The 25155-nt window shown below is 33.9% G+C and overlaps 2 protein-coding genes across 2 annotated transcripts; both read left to right on the plus strand.

Moving 5' to 3' along the window:
- Positions 1–4751: 4751 nt before the first annotated feature.
- LOC139087700 (aminopeptidase N-like) lies at positions 4752–7810 on the plus strand. The gene is made up of 2 exons (XM_070636592.1): positions 4752–7270; positions 7384–7810. The coding sequence occupies exons 1-2, from the start codon at positions 4770–4772 to the stop codon at positions 7736–7738; spliced, it is 2856 nt and encodes a 951-aa protein (XP_070492693.1). The 5' UTR covers positions 4752–4769; the 3' UTR covers positions 7739–7810.
- A 15424-nt stretch (positions 7811–23234) lies between these two features.
- On the plus strand, positions 23235–25146 carry LOC139087699 (protein CNPPD1-like). The gene is made up of 3 exons (XM_070636591.1): positions 23235–23403; positions 23474–23767; positions 23841–25146. The coding sequence occupies exons 1-3, from the start codon at positions 23356–23358 to the stop codon at positions 24510–24512; spliced, it is 1014 nt and encodes a 337-aa protein (XP_070492692.1). The 5' UTR covers positions 23235–23355; the 3' UTR covers positions 24513–25146.
- Positions 25147–25155: the final 9 nt, after the last annotated feature.

Below are 25155 nucleotides of genomic sequence, written 5' to 3' on the forward strand. Positions count from 1 at the left end.
GAATGATTTGTGAATGATAATTGTGCATTAAAAAAAGAAAATTTTAATGGCATTTTTGTCCCAGTGATCAGTAATTGATTAATAGGTCACTTTCGGACCTAAAAACCAAGATCCAGTAAGATCTAGGTCCCTTCCAGTCCTAAAACACAAGACCCAGTAGGTTCATAGTCACTATGGAAAAAACGGTGTTCATTGATTAAAACAAAGTGCTTGAATAAGCTACCTTTTTGAAAAAAAATTTCAAAAATGCGCTAAAAAGAGAATGAACGAGAAAAAATGAAGTAAAAAAAAATCCAATCGATTGATAAATATATTTTTTTAAACTATCACTCAGTAAATAGACTTTCTGCCAATCCAATGTAAATAGAGTGAAAGTTTCCATCACTCAAAGCGACTTGAACATTTCTCTACATACGATGCAAATCTAACTAACTGAAGATTTATACATTTTTTTCCATCTCTTCTCTTTCTCTTCACATCAGAGTAAAATTGTGATTACTGCATTTTATGTAAATTGCATCAGTTTCAACTTGAGAGGTTACGAAAACATTTTCACAATTTTTGTAATTCTTTTCAATCCTGCCTTTTTTCGAGTTGAATAAAATAAAAAAAAAACATCATGTAAATGCTCAAAGCTAAATTTTTATTTTCCATTCACACACATTTACATTTTTTTTCTTCTCTCTGTGATGTTCATTAAATTTCATTTCAGCAACAGTTCAGACGTTTTTGTATCATATGATGTGGTTCTTTTGTTGTTGAATCAGTGAATGAGAAAAAAAAAAACTTTGAAAAATTTCTGTGGATATATCTAAGTAAAAAGAGAGCAACATGAAATGAGTCTGTGTATCAGGAGCATCAGCAGCAATAAGCCTCCCTTAATCAGCTACGTGATTGTGTTCAAGAATAGCAGTTTTATATGCAGTATGCACGAATCTCATTACAGACAAATATGAAACAGAAGCAATTTTTTGTCGTATGCATCATGTAGACACAAAAAAAAATTATTTTTTGTGACAAAATTGCAATATTTAGGAAAAAGTTTTGGAGATAAGGAAGTGAAGAAGAACCATTTTGACATGATGCAAAAATTATGTTGTGGTGTGACATCATGTATTTCTGTAAAAATTATTCAATTATTCAATGCAGTCGTCTATGTTTTTTGGTGTTTCACAGTTGCTATAATTTTGAGGTCTGGGTCTGATTTCTCTTGCTGATATCACTTACTGTGTTACGAGTTATACCTTTAGCATATAGACCACATTGGAACCGTAATTCACTACTAAAATTAAGTTCAGAATATTTCCAAGAACATCAAAGCTTCTGTTGTTAATACCTAAATGTTTAGTGATGAAGAAATTTATGAGTGTAATTAACAATAATTAACTCATTGCCAATAAATAGTTGTGTAAATATTTTGGCAAAATTTGTTTTAATTACATTTTACAATTGAATTTATGGTAGGTGCTATTATTAAATTAATTGTATTTGCTGATAATTTACTGATTCGAGTGACACAAATGAAGAATACTCCAACACGGCTGCTTTTAAGGACGAGTCAAAGTTCTGTTATTAGCACCAAATGGAAGCCTCTGACTTGTAGCATTCTTCATGTGTGTTGTCCAGGTTTTATAATACATTTTTCACGTGAACATGCAATGCTTCTATGATTCTGAGACTTTCTGGGTAATCGCAGTCTCATTCTCGGTCTGGGGAATTTGTCGAGACCGAGACTTCGGGAAGCCCTAAATATTTTGTATTGACAAAAAAAAATGGGACAATATTATTGCAAAATTATCACTTTTGATATTGTAAGGTGCGCATTTTTTTATTGCAACCGACACCCATGCACAAACAATTTTCTTTATAGAGGACAGTAAAATTTAAAGGCACATTAAAACCAAATTGATTGATTATTTGTTGTTCCTGGTGCATAGCCAGGGGAGTATGTGTCTCAATTCTCGACTCATTTTATTTGTAGATTACCAAGGAGTCAGATACAACATGATATTTATAGGGATTGTTGGCAATTTTAAAGATACTGTCATTTGAATCTCTCACATCACTGCTCTATAAATTGAATTGAATTGGTGACGGATGTGATTTTCTGAAATATCAGTTCCATCATCATTTTAGAACTAAATATAGGTCAGTTATCACCTAAACAAACCTATTAATCATTACCATCACCATAAATACCACCATACCTTAAATATGCGTCAAAAATTGTCATCATAAAATAGTCATATGTACATTCATACTTCATCCAATATTTATGACGAAATCATCTATTTTTCCTGTTTGTAAACAAAATTATAATTCCATAACAATAGAAACGTAAGTGGAATCGCAATAAAATACTTTTGTGACCCTTATCAAATCTTTTTCTATCTCTATTTATGGATTACTCATCATAATCCCTAACAGACAATGATCATGATCACTAGTTTGTGATTGCAATCACATTACAATCACAAAGTGTTTTTTCATGATCACAGCTTGTGATCACAATCATTATCGTATCTGATCGTGATCGCTCTGAAAAAATTTCATCATCACCGTATCATAATCACTGAACATAGTCACTGAGCGTAATCAGAAGTCATCTGAGTACGATCACTCCAAAAATATCTGAGCATGTTCACTGATCGCGATCAATGAGCGCAATCAGATGTGACCTTATCATAATCACTACTGGAAATTTTTATTTTCAAATTATCATAATCACTGATTGTAATCAATGATCGTGATATTTGATCATGTTCACTGATTGTAATTAGTGAGCGTAATCAGAGCATAATCACTTGCAAAACTTTTCGAAATTTTTCAAAATCATATGACCATGTTCACTGATTGTAATCAATGAACATAATCAAATGTGTTCTGAGCATGATCACTTCCATCAGGGGGAAGATTACTTGGCCTTACTGGATCTTGTTATTTAATCGGGAAAGTAACTTTTACCTTACTGGATCTTGATTTTAGTTCGTGGAAGTGAATTTGACATTACTGGATCTTGGTTTTAGATCGTAAAGGTGACTTTGACCTTACTGGATCTTGGTGTTTGATCGTAAAAGCTACTTAGATTCTACTGGATCTTGGTTTTAGTTCGTGGAAGTAATTTTGACCTCACTGGATCTTGTTATTTAATCGTTAAAGTGATTTTGACCTTACAGGATCTTGATTTTAGTTCGTGGAAATGACTTTGATCTTACTGAATCTGGAGTTTTGTTTGTAAAAATGATTTTGTCCTGACTGGATCTTGTTTTTAGTTCGTTTAAGTGACTAAAAAAAGATCCAGAAAGTCCAAAGTCATGTCCACGAACTAAAAACAAGATTCAGTAAGGTAAAAAATAATTTCCCGATCAAGTAACAAGATCCAGTAAGGTCATGCAAGATCCAGAAAGACATTAAAGCAAGATCCAGAAAGATTTGAGTCATTTTCAAGGAACTATCATAAAAAAAAACTTGAAAAAATGTGAATTTTTGCAAAGATATTCGCAAGATTTTCATTAGGATGAAAAACGATTGAAAATACATTTTTGATATCGATTTTCCTATGCTTGTAAGAAAACCCTTCAAAAATTTATTTTCTGCCTTAATTTTCTGAAGTTAAAAAGAAAACCTTATAAAATGTAAGGTTTTGCATAATTTTTCTCAAATTAGGATGAAAAACCTTAATAAATCCAATTTTCAGTATATTTTCCTTTATTTGACTAAATAATGGTTTTAAGGAATCACTAATTTTAATTTGTATACATACGTATGCATAACTATGCTTGCACATGTAAGCACATATTTCTCGAACCCTACTTTTTTCATAATCACATGATTATGTTCACTGATCATGATCAGTGAGTATAAAAAGTAAAAAAGTTAATTAAGTTAACTGATAAAACCCGAATGGTATCCGAAGTGATAAAGAATCATTACTTCTGGAAATTTGCATCATCAAAAAATATAATAATTTAAATATGTCTTTTGCCATATTTTTATTATTATATATTTACAGATGGTGGCTTCAAGGAAAAACGTGAGATCTCGAAAGTTAAGCAACGCAGCAAAAAGATGGGTGACCGAAAAAAAAATTCTAAGTTTAAAATTTTCAGAAAAAAAAAATTAATAATTTCTACTAACACACATAGAAAAAAATACTTAAAAAAATTCATCTAACACCAAAAAAAATTGGTTAACTTAATTAATTTTTTTGTTTTTTCATGATCACTAACCCGAAGTGATCATGATCACTGATCACGCTCAGTGATTGCAATCACTGATCATGATCATTATTGCGTCTGATTACGATCAGTGACTATGAAAGTGAAAAAATTGCATGCAAGTTTGCACTTGCATACAAGTTATGATCATAATCAGACGCAATAATGATCATGATCAGTGATCATAATCACAAAAGCGCGATCGCGTCGGTACCGTACCGTCATCAAATAATGTATGGAGTGATGATGAAAATTTATCGTGATCAAAACTCAGTTTCATCATCACAAATATCGCATCTGATCATGCTCATTGCCTGTTAGGGAATATATCAATGATTATTGAAACATCAAATATTACCGAAAATACCTATTCTCACACAAAATCATTGTAATCTAGTTTTGTACACTTCATTGTGTTATCGAGATTACGATTGACAATTTCACTAATAAAACTAATAATCGATAGATAAGATTAATTGGCGTTCAAAATAAAAGTAAAACAATGAATTATTTACCATCTGGCCACAGTGCAAATTGAGAAATCAAATCGAAATGTCGACAGTACAAAACGTGTGCCTTATTGTGGTTTTAATATTTATTACTTCCGTTGCTAGTAAATTAGCCACCAAACAGCATGAATTATTAAGTCAACGAACCAAAAGAAGTGATCAATCATTAAATTACAGGCTACCAAATAACTCACTTCCAATGAGCTATGATCTATGGATTATGACGAATATCCATAAAAGTGATTTAAAATTCAATGGACGTGTAAAAATTCGGATCAAAATTATCGAGGAAAGTGAGACAATAACAATACATTCACGTGACATCATCATCGATAAGGTGGATTTATACGATAAGACGGAGAATTTAAGTAAATCCAGTTTAGAATTTGAGAGTTCAAAGAACCAAGACTTTCTTATTATCGTCTTGCCATCACTCCTGAACGTCAATGATGAAATTATGCTGGATATATACTATAATGGTAATATGACTAACAATGAGATGAGTGGATTGTATGCGACATCGTATCAAAATGAAGCAAAAGAGAAGATTTGGTTAGCATCGACCTATTTTTTTCCAATCAGTGCCCGTAAAGCATTTCCGTGCTATGATGAGCCGCAAATTAGAGTGCCAATCCAATTAAATATTCAGCATGACAAGTCTTATCATACATTATCAAATATGCAAATGTCAAAAATTGAAGCACTACCTGGAACTAGCTACGTCACAACGACATTTGTCGAGACTCCACCAATACCAACACACTTATTGTCTTTTGTTGTCTCAGATCTCGATTTTATCAGCAATAAAAATGAACAATTTGAACAAAACATTTATGGAGAACCTTTTAAAATTCGCAACGGAACCGCCAAGTTTGCACTTAAAACAGTCGATGAAGTGCTGAATAAATTCATTGAAGTACTTCCGATTTCACTTGGAATAACTAAACTCGATCACGTAGTTATTCCGATTTTTAACGGTGTATTGGAGCACTATGGATTGATAACTTATGAGGAAAGTTCCTTACTATTAGACGAGTGTCAATTTGCCGAAGAAGTTTTAGAATATTTTAAACCGCAAATTATTGGCACAATCACACATTGCATAGCACATCAATATTTCGGAAGTATTGTCTCGAATGATTGGTGGCAATATTTGTGGGTAAATGAAGGAATTACGATATTTTTTCAATACCACATCTCAAATCTACTATATCCGGAATATGATTACATGGGTTTGTTTCAAGATTTAATTGTTCAGCCACTATTTGGTTTTGATATTGGACGTACAGATACAATAAATGACTATGTAGAATCACCAACAGAAATTCAGCAAAAACTCATTTCATTTATTGTAGAAAAGTCAGCTGTTATTATTCGAATGTTTTACGAGGCACTATCACCATCAACATTTACAAAAGGACTTACTGTCTTCTTAAATGAAATGAGATATAAAGCTGCAAATTCTCTTGATCTCCACAAAGCCCTACAGAAAGCATTTGATGATGATAATCCAGATAATAATTTAAATATTAGCAAGCTCATGTCATCGTGGGAAGAGCAGCCGGGATATCCAGTCATAAGCGTTAAAAAATCTGGAAATGATGTCATTTTAACACAAAAGCGCTTTCCAGATGAGAAAATCAGTGACTTTTATGCGATTCCACTTACATTTGCGACAAAAACAAATTCAAATTTTAGTGAAAAGACAGCAAAAGTGTGGATGACATCGGAAGTAATAAAAATTAATGAAATCTTAACAACTACGGATGAATGGATAATATTTAATATTCAACTAGTGGGATATTATCGTGTTGATTACAGTCGGGAGCTGTGGGATGTCATTATAAAAGGCTATACGACAAACTATGAAATTATTCATCATGTGAATCGTAGAGCCTTGCACGAAGAATTGTATCTTGGATGGAAAGTCTTAAATACAAAGACGGCAAGTGACTGCTTGGAATTCATGAGTGTATTAGAATATGAAACGTCTGGCATTATTTGGATGACTGCATCGTATTATCTTCAACAACTTCATAACTTTCTGTTATTTAGCGATGTCTATGAGAATTTTCAGTCTAAAATGCATAAAATTCTTCTGCCTCATATGAAGGTATTAAAGGCATCAAAAGATGTTGACAAGGAATTTCCTATTGAGATTAGAAAGTGGAGCATTGTGAGTCAACATCCTGAATTTTTGGAGCAACAATTGCAACAGCTTCTTATATACATGCAAACAAATGCCACAAGAGACAAGCCAGACTTGTGCAGTGCCTTAACTATTGCCAATGAGACAATTTACAGACACTTTATCAATAAAGTTATTAACTTTGAAATGTTTCTTGACATGGAAGTAGTTGGACTTGGTTGTTCCTTCAATCGAACTCTACTTGAAGAAATGTTTAACACATTTTTGAATCCAAATAATGGAGTTGGTTCCTATTTTGTGACAAATGTGATTGAAGTTGCAATTGGAAATAGTGTTGTTGGATTAGAGACTGTTATGGACTTGATTAGTGATAAGTGGTGGTTAATCAGTCAATTGTAAGTATTGTCAAGTGATTTATGATTTTTAGGGTGCGGATTTTGTTTGTACTAAACAAAGCACTTGAACGGGCATACTAACCTTATTAATTTTACTATCCAAACTTTTCTAGAGAACCAGAATACATTACTAATGTAGTCTCAAAGACCCACGTGTTAATCAACTCACCGAAACATCTCGAAAAGTTCAAATCACTCACAGATAAATTAATTCAAAATCTAGCTATATCACCTGAACTAATTGCATCCCAGCTGAAGACCATCGAAGAAAAACTTGAGGATGATGAGTGGAAGAACATCAAAGAGTGGTTCGGTGCCGAGGAAGAGCAAACATCATCATCATCAACAATTACATCAACATCCCAAACAGAAGATACAACATTGGATGCCGTTTCACTATCTACCTCAATTAGAATAATTGCAATTTGCATTTCATTATGCTTCCTCTTGAAACAGAAATTCACTTAGAGCAATGGAGCTAATTTAATCATGGAAAATAAAATAATATAAAAAATGCAATTCACTTTATGAATTAATTTAATTTAATGAATTTAAATTAAGAAATAAAACAAAAAAAAAATACTTCCTTTATTGATTTTTCTCATCCGCTGTACTCGTTTTAAATTTTTTTTTATCCCACATATATGTGAGCAATTTGCAGCCAATCGTGGAGTGCAGTGTGAAATATTTCTTTTAAAAATATATGCGCATCAAATAGACATTTGAAATTGATGGGGTTTAGGGGTTCTTAATGCGGTGGTTTGTTGAAGAATTGACGAGATGACCCGAATTGACCAGAGTTGGTTAATAAATCCAAAATCCAAAATTGTTCTGTGAAACAATAATGAAGGGACCTTGATAAAAGAGTTTCAAAGGGAAGCCACAAAGGACAATACGTTGTCTTGAATCCTTCAGAGCAGCATATCAGTTCAAATTGGCATTCTGCCAAGAACTTCAAACAACCTCAATAGCATAGTAGTAAGAGCATACAACCGGAAATTGTAGGATGAAGGTTCAATTCATATTCGAAACAACTTGTTAGGGAAATGCTATAAAGTCTCAATAATTAAGTTATTAAGTATCAAAATTGTTTACCTTAAGTTGCTTTCTTTGTACTTGTTAATTTCGGAAATGATCAGCTGTAAGCCTTACCACCCCTAGTCTTACCATCCCTGATTGTGGAGCTGCCATCTTTCTGATAAGGTGCTTTTGATAAGCTTTTACTCTATCCTTTAATGGCCTTATCTCGACACATAGCTCGGTCGCCAGTGTTGTGTTTAGCGATATCAGGGAACGAGTAGGTATACATTTGGCATTTGGTCAGCTTCGGAGTAAGACTTCAACTTCCCCAATTCCTCAAAAAATTCTCTTTGAAGGTCTCCATTCTCAGAAATTTGTATCCACAATTACTTCATTCAAGCACAACATCACCACTACCCAATCAATCCGTTTCAATTCAGTTCACAGAGATAAACATTCAATTCCATTCAATCATCCCAATAGACCTTTAAACCCCTAAAATTGTTTTTTCACAATATCCATAAAATTTATGTCTTCAGACAGACATACGAAAAGGAATATAAAATAGAAATCTAGAGACCGTTTAACGCTGTTTTCAACATTGTAGCATTTATTTTTCTGCAATCTGTTGTTGCATTTCTATAAACATTTGAATAGATTTCAATATCGTATGCTTTGCGTATGTATGAATAAGCAATAAAAAAGAAGGATTGAGCGACCCTCTGAACAATTTTTTTTGTCTGTGCTGTTTCCTTTTTATAGAAATGAATTAGACTATAAATTTATTTTTTCAATGAATTGCTGTTTGGTCATTCATTTTTGCATGTAGGCACATAGAGAAAATTTATTGTACTTTATTATTGAAACTTTATGCTCAAGTATGAAGCATAAAATTTAGTCGCATTTCTATAGATTTTTTAAAAATAGAAATATGAATTTGATATCCAAATTGTGGATTGCTTTGTTTATGGATTTGCAGAGAGTCCATCTAATATTCATTATGTCATGAATATTCGCATATTAAGTGCTAATGTTGTCCTAATCATTTTACGCCTCGATGTCGACAGAAATGCTGCGTAAATGAATTCTACGAAATAGAGTACGAAATTATAGAGTTGAATTTCTATTAATTGATGATGCAGAATAGACATTTACATACAAACGAAGCGAGCTTAATTTTTTAGATAGGAAAATTTTCATAGTCTATAAAGGAAATCGAGTGGAAAATGGAAACAAATTTTTTGGTGCTGGAGAATTGTTTTTCCTATTTTGGGTTTATTTCGTTTCTGTTGAATAATTTTGTTAGGAAAAATTCTTGGAAAATATTCTTTGAATGCCATGGATATGACGATGAGTTTTGATTTTTAAAACTGGAAATAGAAATTAAAAGACTTAAATTCATTTGAAATTCGAACAAAGGAATAGATTGAAATAGATTTAAAAATGTTGTTACTATCTTCTTAGAATGTCTTAAATTGGCTCTTAAATGAAGTTTTTTGAATTTACTTCAAATCAAAGTTCTTCAAAATATAACAATATACCAAATTGTAACAACTCTTCCTGCTATCCCTATCATTTGGAAGTATTCACTTCTTCACAAACTATCAACTAACTTTTAACAACAATCCTGTAATCAGAAAGCAACATATAATTTTGTAAACCCTTTTATCAATGTTAAAGTTTCTATTCAGCACATAAAATTACATTGACGACAAAAAAGAAGCTTTCAAATATCATTCAAGAGTCATTAGATATCCGGCAAGCTACCAAAATTGTTCATAGTTTCAAAACTTGTTAAATAATAAACAACAATTTCCTTGATTTTCCTCTTCCTTTTTTCGTTTATACAAAATATTGTCAACAAGCTCGATAATTTTTGTATCAATTTACCATAACTGCTGTACAATGTTTCCATGCTCAATTTCACTTCACAACTTTTTTTTTTTTAAAAAAGATACTTTTTTGTTGATTCACTGTTTTCGTCAATGCAAAACAGGAAAATGGATAAAAAAAGAAAAATCAGGAATATTTTCAAACAATTCGAAGCTTTTCTGTGCTGTTCACTTTATCGCTTGCATAATGAATATCAATAAGCGTTATCTTGAATAAAATCCAATAACTGACAAAGTTTTGTGGTCATTGTACCTTTGTCATGATACACATTGAATGATTTTTCACACTAGAACTGATTGAATTGAAAATGAAGAGAAAAAGTTGGAAAATAGTTTCATTCTTATAAAAGAAAGAGAAAATGGGTTGACTTGAAGAATGGAAGAAATATGAATTCATGAATTCACACATTTAAGCTTTTTAAGTGGCTAGGTTCATAGTTTAACATTTTTTGATACAAAATGACGACCCACTGCCTTACCTGGTGGTGCCTCCTTCATAAATAATAACCAAAACCGTTTCAGAATAGCGCAAATCGGGTAATCAATCAAAAATCCGGTCTCATAGCGACGTGGCTTTGAATTTGACACCATTCCAGAGTCACATAGGCCTGGAACCGGATTTTAGATCGATTAGTAGACTTGTACTATTCGGGATTAAAAGACAGTTAACAATTGTCTGAAAAACAATTAGCAAATTGATTACTGAGACCAAATTGTGTGGAATAAACACAATCATAAACTTCATGAAATCCTCCTTAAACTCAAACTAACTATTAAAGTTTGAAAAGAATAAAATCCTTTATTTTTAACTAAGCAAAGTGCCAATAAACGAACATAAATTATTACTATATCAGACTTAATGACAACATCGTCCATAACATTTTATTGGATTGTCTGTTAATATATTTTTATTTCATTTGGCAATCGATGGCTCTTTTCAATTTTAATTGGATTGAATAAAAGTTCTGCAAAAACTTTTCTTTCATTCCAAAATGAGTTTTTAATCATTTCCTTCTCCTTTCAAATTTCTGAAATTATAATGAAACTATTAAAAATCAATAATTTATAACTTTCTTAAGTATTTGTCAAAATTTTATGGTTGGGATGGAATAAATTGAATAAAATTGGACCTGTTTTCATTCCAACTTCATCCATTTCATCATGTCCTAACTGTTTTAATTTACAACTGCTTCAATGACCTTCATTTGACTTAAAATACTGGACTGTATTGATTTAGGAGGAATCTACAACTTTAGTCTTTATCTACATTTATAGTCAATATCTACAACTATAATCAGAGATAGAAGCTTATTGAAAATCTATTTAAAATTTAATGAATTTTTAAAATGTGAATTTACTCAGTAATTGAAATGGAAATTCCGGGGATTCCTCAAATTCCGAAAATTTCTTTATTCTGTAACACAATATGTAAGTAAAAGGCACAAAAGACGTTTCTTATTGCAACAATTTTGATTGAAACTATTAAGATCCCGAGTGACACAAATGAAATGAGGATTCCATCATAAAGGCCACTTCCATTTAGTGCTGACATAAGAGCTTTATCAAAAACTTAAGTAGTAGACTCGGATATTATATGAAAAAGGCGATTCAACTCGATAAGACTCCATATAAATATCAAGTCAACTTCAAATTCTGTTTAAAAGCTCAGTGTTGAAGTCTTCTCCATTTGTGTCACTCGGAGATGTCTCATGCCATAAAAGAGTCAACTATCAGCCTTTACTTAACATAAGTTTTCCAAAAAGGTATCAATTTGATATATTTATTGTTAAAGAAAATTCTGAGAAGGATGTATCACCATTTGTAGCCCATCCATTCTGTTTTTACAAGACCGAACTTAATTACGCTCATATAATCAAATAAGTTAGTTTTTAATCATGTCATTCGTTCTTTTTTTCATGTCCAAGAATATTCTTGTTTATTTTTACAGTCTAACAAACTCTAAAGCAAATTAATTTCATTTAAATATTCTAACAAAGTTTTATTGCATAATAAATTCATACACAGCAACATTCACAAGAGAGTATTGTGACAAATATTTATTTAAATGATTAATGTGAACGTTCTGTATGCATATATTTATTTTTATAAAATTGTAGTATACATTCGAGTTCGACCTAGTAGGTCAATTAAGTTGTTTATAAATATACAAATCAAGAGCTCTCACATCTATCAATATTGTTATTACAGCTTTAATAACAACTTTAATATGTATTTGATGCAAGGTGTGGGAACTTTTGGATTTGTTGCTTGTTGCAGGGCATCAATAATAACTGTGTCACATGAGCATATCCGATAAGCACACCGTGTTTGGTATGGTACGGATAAGTTGCAGTATTGACGGTTAGACGTAATGTTGCCCTGACGGCACCACGACGCCTGATTTCGACCGATTTTTATGGGGTTCGCTGCATTGTCCCGCTCGTGTTTGCAAAAAGAAATCGGCTTAAGTGAGCATTGTGAACCGGTTCCTCCTGCTTTGACCTCCAAAGATCCACTTCCGTGAATACGTCCCATAACGTACTCTCCTAACTACGCATCTCGAACCACAAAATTTTAATTTAAATTATTTAAAATAGCCACACCTTGATATTCTCAATTCAAGCGTAATTAATGGATGTGCACATTTTCATTTTACTAATGCATTCATATGCACAGACAGTTTGATAGTAAAGCGCCATTAGAATGGAAGTTATACGATTGATTATAGTATTTAGTCTCACACCAGCTCTCACCTCAGGCTTTATAATAACAAATTTGATTGATTACACCGATTTTAAAGAAGATTGCATCGTCCATTATCTATCGAGGGATCATCCGAACCACAACCTTAATATTACTTCCTTCGGCATTGTCGGTGAGGACAATAATCATGATGAGTTTTGTGATAATGAGATTGGGACTTTTAAGAATTCATTTTACAATACATTAGAGGAAAATTTGATGAAAAATCATTGGAATGAAAGTCAAGACGTATTGGAATGTACAATAAATCAATTGAGAGCTTATAATGTCAGTGAAGTATTTCTAAAAGCAATCGCTTACAATTATTATCCAACAAAATTTGTCACATTCAATAGCATGATGGAATCATGTAAAGGAATTATAAATTTCAACAATAATGTCATTACAACTGTATGCGATGAGCGTGTATTGGCTGTAATTTTAACAGACGGTAATAAATCTATAAACGAATTACAATCGTGCCTGAATGACTTATTCAGAGAATTGGAACTAAGTAAAATTGTGTTAAATGATGAATTTGATAATAGTCCTTATAGCATTCATGTAAGAAGCTTTGGAATGCATACAACAACATTCGTACAGCTATTGACAAATATTGCTATCAACTTATGTTCAACGATTGAAAATATTGACAAAATCTTCGATTCAGCACAATTGAATGCCATTGAGAATCTTTTCAATATCAAATCGGAATTATTTGTTGAAAAATTTCATGAGATTGCCATAATTGATCTTTTTGGCTTCTCAAGACCATCAAATAATGTCGAACAATGCATAATTGATGAACATCGAAAGAGATTTGTGAATCGACTTTGTTCGAGATCAAGCGAAGTCTCGTTAGGCATTGATGGAAAAAGTTTACAAAAACAAAACCTAAAGGAATTGATTAAAATTGTATTGAGTTGCTTGAAATTTTTCTAAATATATAAATGAACATCTGAGACCTTTTCATTGCTTTTTCTATTCTTTTATTTTCTTTTCGTCTATTTAATATAAATATTTCAGTTATCTTTTCTGCAAATTTCAGTGATTTGATGATGATTTTCTTCCTACTTTTACCTATTTTGTGTCTGTTCTATCTTTGGTATGCAATAGTTTGATTCAGAGTTGACAAACATGACAAACTCCTCTATGGTGCTTCTAAGGCTCCTTTAGCTTTAACTAAACCTTTGTTTTATTTGTGTCGCTCGGACTGGTGACTTTCAACGGATATTAAAATTGAGAAGCTTTAGATTTTGAACTTCAAGTACATAATTTCTTGAAGTTCATAATATCTTTAACTTTGAACCTGTAAACCTAAAAATCTGAAATGTATTTTAATTTACAATCCCAAGCGCTTTAGAGCTTTAAAAGGCTCTTTTATTAACAGTATTAATTTAACACCAAAATGCAAGTACCTCAGTGTAATATTCATTTTTTTATCCATTTGGCAGTCATATCAGTCAAACGGATGCAATCATATGGATGCCACACTGATATGACGGACACTTACATGACGGATGTAGTCATATGCATGAAGACATTTGGATGCCACACTGATATAACCCAAATGGATAATAAATGGACGCTATACTTAGAAGAGTTCCATTTGATATTATTAAAAGAGGTTAAGCTGAGTCAAAAGCTGAAAAGAACATCAAAGCTTGAATTCAAAGGTAACAATCCGAATATTATGCCTAAATTATCAATATTAATTAAAACTTCATCAATTTTCTATTGTACAACTCAATATCTTCATTACAAACGAAGCACTTAAAGTTTACACTTTACTTTACAGCAACTTTTCAGTAACTTCATTACTTAACTTTCTACGTCTCAATCCAAAACTAAATGACACAACTTTTTCTTAAACTTCAAAAGACTTCTTCTTCTTTTTTTCTTAAACTGTACGGTGATTCCACCGATTGGTTGAATTTTGAAAATTTTTACTTGAATAATCCGTGTTCTTTAAAATTCAATCATTTCCAAAATGATATTTAATTCAGTTGACACTTCAAGAATACCAGATAAACATCTTTATTTACTCACTTAATATCATAAACAGCATTCTAACCAAAGCAATTGCTGTTAATTAAGTTATAATTTTGATTTTAACTAGTGTATCGGGTAGAAACCCAATGCGGATATATTCACACCGTCCATAAAAAGTCTCGCGGGTAGGCCAAGCTTCGCTTGGCAAATAATTGAGGAATCAGGCTCCAGCGGGTAGGCCAAGCTTCGCTTGGCAAATGTTTGAGGAATCAGGCTCCAGCAGGTAGGCCAAGCTTCGCTTGGCAAATGTTTGAGGGATCAGGCTCCAGTGGGTAGGCCAAGCTTCGCTTGGCAAATGTTTGAGGAATCAGGCTCCAGCGGGTAGGCCAAGCTTCGCTTGGCAAATGTTTGAGGGATCAGGCTCCAGCGGGTAGGCCAAGCTTCGCTTGGCAAATAATTGACGGATCAAGCTCCAGCGGGTAGGCCAAGCTTCGCTTGGCAAATGTTTGAGGGATCAGGCTCCAGCGGGTAGGCCAAGCTTCGCTTGGCAAATGTTTGAGGAATCAGGCTCCAGCGGGTAGGCCAAGCTTCGTTTGATACTGTTTGAGGGATCAAGCTCCAGCGGGTAGGCCAAGCTTCGCTTGGCAAATAATTGACGGATCAAGCTCCAGCGGGTAGGCCAAGCTTCGCTTGGAAAATGTTTGAGGGATCAGGCTCCAGCGGGTAGGCCAAGCTTCGCTTGGCAAATGTTTGAGGGATCAGGCTCCAGCGGGTAGGCCAAGCTTCGCTTGGCAAATGTTTGAGGGATCAGGCTCCAGCGGGTAGGCCAAGCTTCGCTTGGCAAATAATTGAGGAATCAGGCTCCAGCGGGTAGGCCAAGCTTCGCTTGGCAAATGTTTGAGGAATCAGGCTCCAGCGGGTAGGCCAAGCTTCGCTTGGCAAATGTTTGAGGAATCAGGCTCCAGCGGGTAGGCCAAGCTTCGCTTGGCAAATGTTTGAGGGATCAGGCTCCAGTGGGTAGGCCAAGCTTCGCTTGGCAAATGTTTGAGGAATCAGGCTCCAGCGGGTAGGCCAAGCTTCGCTTGGCAAATGTTTGAGGGATCAGGCTCCAGTGGGTAGGCCAAGCTTCGCTTGGCAAATGTTTGAGGAATCAGGCTCCAGCGGGTAGGCCAAGCTTCGCTTGGCAAATGTTTGAGGGATCAGGCTCCAGTGGGTAGGCCAAGCTTCGCTTGGCAAATGTTTGAGGGATCAGGCTCCAGCGGGTAGGCCAAGCTTCGCTTGGCAAATGTTTGAGTAATCAGGCTCCAGCGGGTAGGCAAATGTTTGAGTAATCAGGCTCCAGCGAGTAGGCCAAGCTTCGCTTGGCAAATGTTTGAGGGATCAGGCTCCAGCGGGTAGGCCAAGCTTCGCTTGTCAAATGTTTGAGTAATCAGGCTCCAGCGGGTAGGCCAAGCTTCGCTTGGCAAATGTTTGAGGGATCAGGCTCCAGCGGGTAGGCTGCTTCGCTTGGCAAATGTTTGAGGAATCAGGCTCCAGCGGGTAGGCCAAGCTTCGCTTGGCAAATGTTTGAGGAATCAGGCTCCAGCGGGTAGGCCAAGCTTCGCTTGGCAAATGTTTGAGGGATCAGGCTCCAGTGGGTAGGCCAAGCTTCGCTTGGCAAATGTTTGAGGAATCAAGCTCCAGCGGGTAGGCCAAGCTTCGCTTGGCAAATGTTTGAGGGATCAGGCTCCAGCGGGTAGGCCAAGCTTCGCTTGGCAAATGTTTGAGGATCAGGCTCCAGCGGGTAGGCCAAGCTTCGCTTGGCAAATAATTGACGGATCAAGCTCCAGCGGGTAGGCCAAGCTTCGCTTGGCAAATGTTTGAGGGATCAGGCTCCAGCGGGTAGGCCAAGCTTCGCTTGGAAAATGTTTGAGGGATCAGGCTCCAGCGGGTCAAGCTTCGCTTGGCAAATGTTTGAGGGATCAGGCTCCAGCGGGTAGGCCAAGCTTCGCTTGGCAAATGTTTGAGGGATCAGGCTCCAGCGGGTAGGCCAAGCTTCGCTTGGCAAATAATTGAGGAATCAGGCTCCAGCGGGTAGGCCAAGCTTCGCTTGGCAAATGTTTGAGGAATCAGGCTCCAGCGGGTAGGCCAAGCTTCGCTTGGCAAATGTTTGAGGAATCAGGCTCCAGCGGGTAGGCCAAGCTTCGCTTGGCAAATGTTTGAGGGATCAGGCTCCAGCGGGTAGGCCAAGCTTCGCTTGGCAAATGTTTGAGGAATCAGGCTCCAGTGGGTAGGCCAAGCTTCGCTTGGCAAATGTTTGAGGGATCAGGCTCCAGTGGGTAGGCCAAGCTTCGCTTGGCAAATGTTTGAGGAATCAGGCTCCAGCGGGTAGGCCAAGCTTCGCTTGGCAAATGTTTGAGGGATCAGGCTCCAGCGGGTAGGCTGCTTCGCTTGGCAAATGTTTGAGGGATCAGGCTCCAGTGGGTAGGCCAAGCTTCGCTTGGCAAATGTTTGAGGAATCAGGCTCCAGCGGGTAGCCAAGCTTCGCTTGGCAAATGTTTGAGGAATCAGGCTCCAGCGGGTAGGCCAAGCTTCGCTTGGCAAATGTTTGAGGGATCAGGCTCCAGTGGGTAGGCCAAGCTTCGCTTGGCAAATGTTTGAGGAATCAAGCTCCAGCGGGTAGGCCAAGCTTCGCTTGGCAAATGTTTGAGGGATCAGGCTCCAGCAGGTAGGCCAAGCTTCGCTTGGCAAATGTTTGAGGGATCAGGCTCCAGCGGGTAGGCCAAGCTTCGCTTGGCAAATAATTGACGGATCAAGCTCCAGCGGGTAGGCCAAGCTTCGCTTGGCAAATGTTTGAGGGATCAGGCTCCAGTGGGTAGGCCAAGCTTCGCTTGGCAAATGTTTGAGGAATCAGGCTCCAGCGGGTAGGCCAAGCTTCGCTTGGCAAATGTTTGAGGGATCAGGCTCCAGCGGGTAGGCCAAGCTTCGCTTGGCAAATGTTTGAGGGATCAGGCTCCAGCGGGTAGGCCAAGCTTCGTTTGATACTGTTTGTTACTTTTCATACAATGTTCAATGTTTCAAAAATCATAATAACCATTGATTTTGAAATTTTGTATGAAAACGAAAGTTTTTGGCTTTTTTAGAAGCAACGGCTGCACCTTCCAAGCCCAAAATCTAATCAGCTCTTCTATAGATCAGCACGGATCGATAGCAAAAACTAGAAGTCTCTACGATGTCTCGTTATTGAGATTTCTTGCTGATTAACTTGTTTGCTTGTTTGCTTGTTTGCTTGTTTGCTTGTTTGCTTGTTTGCTTGCTTACAGAAAACGAATTTTTCGATTTTCTCAGCAATGCCTCAACCAATTTCAAATCTGTTTTTTGATTGTGGTGAAGAATTCCAGGCACAAACTTTTTGCGATATAACAAAACTTGCAATTGTGCTTAGTTTTGCTGAAAAATCCAAAAAACTGATTTTTCAATCTGAACAAATTCAATACATTCACACGTGAAAACGGTGTGAATATAAAAAATTGTTTTCACGCGGATTAGGAATTTCGTTACTTACCCTGAATTTACGTTATAAGCCAGTGGCTTATCGGAAGAAAAAAGTTGTCAAAATCATAAAAAAAGGCTTAATAACGAGTAATGGCTTAATAAAAAAATGTAAACAAATGAAGAAAAAACGAAAATTTAATGGTAATCTTAAAAATTAGTAATTTCTTCTAGTCCTAACTGATTGCCAATGTTCAAATATGTCATTTTTAAACGATTGAATTATTTTATCTAGTTTAATTAATGACTTTTTGGTAGTGGCTTATTAACGGATACAAAATTTTTCCAGAGTCAAATTCCTTTACTAAGCCAGTGGCTTAGTAACGGGTTGTGGCTTATAACGTAAATTCAGGGTATACTTTTTTTCGACAATGAGAATTTTTAATAATTTTAGCTTAATAGCTTGGTTTTGAGCAGTAATAAGCACAACATAAGATGTATTAGATAAGGAACCAACGATTAGACTATCAAAGAAGCTTTAAAAGTGTTTAAATAGTCTAAATTTGGGTTTTGAATGATGTCAAAAACAACAAATTCCAAAAAAAAAGTATAAGTAACGGGCATAAAAATGGAAATATTTCCATAATTAAAGTGTATTAAAGGTACTAGATGACATATAACGATAGTAAATAGGTAAATATATGATATAGGAAATTAAAAGTAGTGAAAAAGTGAGTAAATTAAGAGAAATATCATTTTTTGTGGAAAAATTCATCGGTGGAATCACCGTGTAGATCATACAATAAAGTTCAAAATTAAATGCTTCATCGATTCGATGACGTGAATTCTAGCAGTTCAATTCATTTCGTTTTTACAGAAAAGTTTCCCAAAGAAACTTTTAAGTGCGGTCCATATGAATAAATGCATAAATTTAGTTTCCATGTTCTTCGAGTGCTAAACGATGGAAATATTCCTTTTTGTGTATGAAATGGGAGACGATTTTCAATTATTTCTAACTTTATGGAATTAGGGTCCGTTCATTTGTTACGTAACATAAAAAAGATCCCCTCTTTCTGTAACAAAAGTATTCATGGATTTTATTGTCCACAAAATCTGAATCACACACCCATTATAGCCCCTACTCGTATGACAAAAATAAAAATAATTGCTTCTATTTGGAGTTAAATGTTGGAGCCTTCTAGATTTGCGTCGCTCGGTCTAGGAACTTAACGTAATAAGAGAACGGATCTTAAATGCTATCAGAGGTCGAAGTCGACTTGATATGAAGTAGAACCGACTTGAGTCAACGTTTTCATACAAAATCCGAGTCGACTTCGAGCTCTGAAAGCTATTCAGCTTAAACTATCCAAAGATCAAACTTCTTCTCTGCTATCTAACAAGCAAGTAGCAAAACCACATTTATGAATGTACCTCAAAAGGGGATTGTTGTATTTTCCATGAAATTTCAACAAAAGCTTCTTCCATGACAAAGTTGGATGGCAAAAGTTTTAAAGTACAAAACATAACCACAAATCCCTAAAATCAAGTTTACATTTGTGCATGCACAAACTATTCATGTAATTTTTAAAGAAAATAACAGAGAAAAGTTTATTTGTTGGAATTAATGAATCAAGAAATGAACAATTTTATATCCCGAACAGCACATGTTGAAATGCTACCATGAGGTTATGAGATGGCAGGATACGTAGAACCAAGTGGCATCCAGTTGACACGAACAATCTTCCCAAGCAGACAGTGATTACACCGGATTATACTCTCCTAAAAGACATGCTTCTTGTCGGTTCAGACATATTTTCTAACTGGCTGTCACTTGGTTCTAAGAGTACTGCCACCTCGTCCCCTTCGTAGGAGGTAGCATTTCAACATGTGCTTATCTGGCATAATTCATGAATTTCTGTAGATATTTTCTCAAAATTGTTGAGAATTTTGAAAAGTTTTTAAAGTTTTTTTTTGTGATATATTTCAAGAATAATTACTCAGAATGTTCCCTCAGATAACAATTCATCCTCCCAAGTGCTGCACAAACATCACAATTTTTCAGCAAAAATATGCATATTCATATAAAAATCATTCATGCAAAAATTTATAATAATATTTTAAGAATTTTTTTCTATAAATTTATTTTTATTTTTCAACATAATATTTTCCTTTATTCTGTATGAATTGAATATTCATCACTGCTGCATGTCTATCCTTTATACAACAATATCAACACTAAAAAAAATATTAAAATATATTTATAATCTTCATTGAATAAACAGCATGGACGCTTTTGATGAATGCATTTGAGTGCACACTTGCAATGTTTTTGCATAATATATTATGCTGCATATTTCGTTTGATGGACGGGAATTCATTATTCTTTGCAAAAAAAGAAATGTTTTTGAAATTTCATGTGGATAAAAAAATCTATTTTTATGTAAATTTTCATGTTTTTACATTCCGGAAGTATTTTTAAATCACAGCTGCTGTAAATTTTAAATCCCAAACTGTTTCCGGTTGTGTCCAATCTTTAAAGGATATCAAAAATTCAAATTTCAATCATTTTCAAAAATTTGAATTTTGACTACTTTAAAAAAATCCAAATTTTATTTATTTTTAAAAATTCGAATTTTAACTGATTTCAAAAATTCAAATTACAATCATTTTCGAAATTTTCATTTTTAACGAATTAAAAAATTCAAATTCTTTTGTTTTCAAAAATTAAAATTCTTACAAATTTTAGCAACAACTCGTTCTCTATATTTCTAACTTTATAAAATTCATTAGCTCTTGACCGTCACATTAAGGAGTTCCAGTTCTTGTTGAAAAACTAAAATACCATCCCAATTCCTTCACACAACCCGATCATATTTCACAATTTCCATCGCAGTTTTGAACGATTTGAAATTGATTACTTCCGTCATTCACAAACATCCACAAAAAAAAAAACGATAGGAAACAAGCAACAAGTGTGCTATTTATTTTCACCTTTACCTCTGACATTGTACAATTTATAGTAAGATATAGTTAAATTTAAAGCACCATTTAAGATGCAATTTAGCTCATGTAAAATTGTTAGCTATAGAATTTCTGTTGATGCCATAAAGGATTTAGATAGAAAAAATCTTTGAAATATGTTATTTGGATTTATGGATGAGTGTTCCTCAATATTGAAATCTCTTCCGCATGGATTATGTGAAAATCTGATGCTGAAATTGACACAATATCGTAACATGTTGTTATCAGGTGATTTGTCGTGTAATCGGTAATATTGAAAAGCATGAATAGCAATGTTGTCATAGAAATCATCCTTGTAAACAGATTAACAGAACGACAATTACATTTCCTGTTGAATTTAGCAATTAAAAGGATTGAAATGGATGTTGTGAGTTGTTTTTAGGGATTCTAGAAGTTGAGTAAAGCAATTGAACTTGGATTATGTTCATTTAAGTCTGATTTTTAGTTGATCTGGATGTTTTTGTTTCAAAAATTATCAATTTCAGGTTATCTTGCAAAGTATAAGCTATAATGGCTAAATTACTGTAACTTCAGCAACAACCAGACTTCCTAAATCACTAACAGCATCTAAAATCAATTTGTATCAATTGCAGCATCTCCTCAACTGCAACATTGAAAATTTTATTAAAATTTCATTGAAAATTAAATCCTAAATATGTATGCAGTTAAAATTTCATTAGTTCCAATGCGAAAATCACTTGATGCAGTTGTACATCCATTAATTTGATAGCAAATTGTTTGCAATTATCAGCACCAATTTGCCATTACTATTATGAGGCTGTTTTTGGCGATGAATTTAGCAAAACATTAATTAAATTTTATGTGTGGGTGTGCGTAATTGAAATTTGTGCTGACATATGCTGTTTAGGGTAAACCCCGCAACCAACGCTGCACAAATTCTCTCAATTAAGTTAACAAATTTGCATTTTAAAGAGGAAAAAAATTAAAGTTAATTATGAATTTTATTTCATTTCATTTGTCAGAAATTAAAATAAATTGCTGCGATAATCTGAACGAGCTATTAAGAATGTGAAATGTTTTATTGAAAATTATGAGATTATTTTTTGGCACCTTTACAACTTTTTTGCAAAGCTGATTTACACAAATTTGGCAATTAAAGTTTTGAATATTTGTGTAATTTTTATTCTTTAAACCGTCAAAATTTATTTAAAAACTGTTACATATTCTGATGAATTTCGAATTTTCGAAAACCGTTAAAGTTTAAAGTTTGAAAAACCGTTAAATTTGAAAATTTGTGGATAAATTTTAAACACTTTGAAATTGATTTTCCAGAATAAAATAGTAAGTTTACAAAATAAACAAATCATAGAAAGCTTCTTTACATCTCATTAAGAGTTTCATTATATTTTATGTAAAGATTGCAGCATAGATAGCTTATTAGTGCAAACAATCTAAAAGCATAATAAACTGTCCATTCTGTAAAGTTTAAAAATAGCCTAGAGCAAGTTTCCTTCTTGTTTGATAACGTAAATTTTAGTTGAAGTTTTGATAAATATCTTTGGGCATTAAGTGCTCTAAATTACTTGAAAGTCATGATCGTATCACTATTAAGAAGAAGTAATTAAAATTAAAATTTTATGTGGATGAATTTTATATGAACGCATTAAGTGGCTTTAAATCAAAAGATTTGTGAATATAAAAAAATTACAATGAAATCAATTTTAAGAAACGGCTGAAAAAAATTTGAATTCAAAATCTGCTAGAATACATTGCAGTCATTTGAATTTCATGTAACCGTTACACTCTCAACATAAAATAACGGTCGAAAAGAATTCGAATTTTTCATCACAACATTTTGAGTCGAGGCCAACTTCACTTTGTCAAACCAGATTTCACTAAACTTTTTAAAAATAATATTTTAACTAAGGAGATATCGAGTTCGAATTTATCCATACTCTTGTGGAAGTAGCATAAAACGCAAGCAATATGGTGTCGCTTTTCAATAAAGCGAAATCCTCAAATAATCCAAATAAGGTCAGATGATTCATATTACAATGTAACAAAACACACTATAATTAACCAAATTTGGGCATTATTTTTACAGATTTCCATCAAGCATCAAGAGTTCTTGAAGAGAATCAAGAAGACGTTGTATTATGGCCCATCAAATCCTAACCGGATGATTTCTCAGCCACTGGCACAACAAGTTGCGTCGCATTTCAATGAAAGTCGTAGGAACTACGACTTGAATGTGCTGGATCTTAAATTTATCTCAAAACTGCGCCAACAAACACCCTGCTCAATGATTTTGTCGATGATTTACTTGGAAAGGCTCTTAAAATCTGATCCAGCATATGCACGATTAATTAGCCCATCGGAATTACTCCTAGTTACTCTAGTAAGCATTTAATGACCTTGTAATGAATTCTTACGAAATTAACTAACGAAACACCTGTTATCTTTGTTTATAGATGGTTTCGGCAAAATTCTATAGTGATTATGATGAAACGGAAGTATTTGTCAATAATTGGGCATACGAAGGTGAAATGTCACTGGAACGACTTAAGCAATTGGAGATCTCATTCCTTAATGCGATACAATGGAATCTGGTTGTAAGTGATAATGAATTTCATGAGAAATTAAAGACTGTCGAGAGATTACTAGCACTAAAGGAAGGATTGACGCGGAATTGGTTTACGTATACAGAAATAGAAATGCTGATGCCGACGATTGAAATAGCAAAACAAATAATTCATTATGCGACCGTATCAATGTTCATTTATGGATGTAGTATAATGACCATTGCCTTATCTAGTATCATATTGACGAGTATTCCTGTACAACTTAGTAAAGAACTCAGCTCAAGTCACAATCATACAACAGATACCATTTTACCAAACGCCTTACCAACAGATGTGATGATCTCCTTTAATGACAAATGTAATCATGATAATCAGACTGAATGTACCTTTGATTTCGATGTAAACGATACAAGTTTGGAACGACATGTTGACGATCAATCGTACTGTAATTTTACAATCGACTTTCCTTTATCTAATCAGTTCAAATTGGAAACGAAGGGTTCCGACAAGCTACATTTTGATATTTTCCAAAAATACAATCCAGTTACTTTAGTTTGGTAGCATCACTCAACCAACAACTTTAATTATTATTTTATCAAAACTTATTTAATTTGAAGAATATTGAAAGGAGAAATTTTTCTTTCTCCGCTTGTTAATAATCGTTAAAATATCAGTGTTAATTAACGATTTAAAATTGTTTAATTGAGTATTCACATTGGTGTATTCAAGTTATTTTCGTGAGCTCAAAGTGGTGTATTGTGCTTTTTAATTATGATTGAATTGTGCTGCAATTGTACGAAAGTTCTAAAATTTTTCTATAACGGCTAAAATTCAAACTCTAACGGTCAAATAATATTTGAAATTTCTATGGAATTGTACGGTTTTCAATTGAATTCAAAACCTAAAAAGCCCTTAATTTTCAAAATGTGTCTTTGCTACTTAAATTCCAAAAAACCGTTAAATTTTAATAAATTTTAAAACTTCCTTTAAATCATAATTAAATGCACATTACCCAAACTATTGACTAGCTAAATGATTAGCCAGTCCTAAAAATATCATTGCTCCAATCCTATTAGCCACAAAAATCCTTAAAAAAAATATTTTTATATTTTTAAATCAAATTGAGATGTAATTTCTAATTTATAAATTGTAAATTTTTTGATATAATTTAATAAAAATTTACAAAATAATGAAATATTATAAA

The sequence above is a fragment of the Chironomus tepperi genome, unplaced genomic scaffold, assembly GCF_022539635.2.
Source record: "Chironomus tepperi strain 1889 unplaced genomic scaffold, CSIRO-AGI_Ctep_v1 contig_130, whole genome shotgun sequence".
Lineage (NCBI taxonomy): Eukaryota > Metazoa > Arthropoda > Insecta > Diptera > Chironomidae > Chironomus > Chironomus tepperi.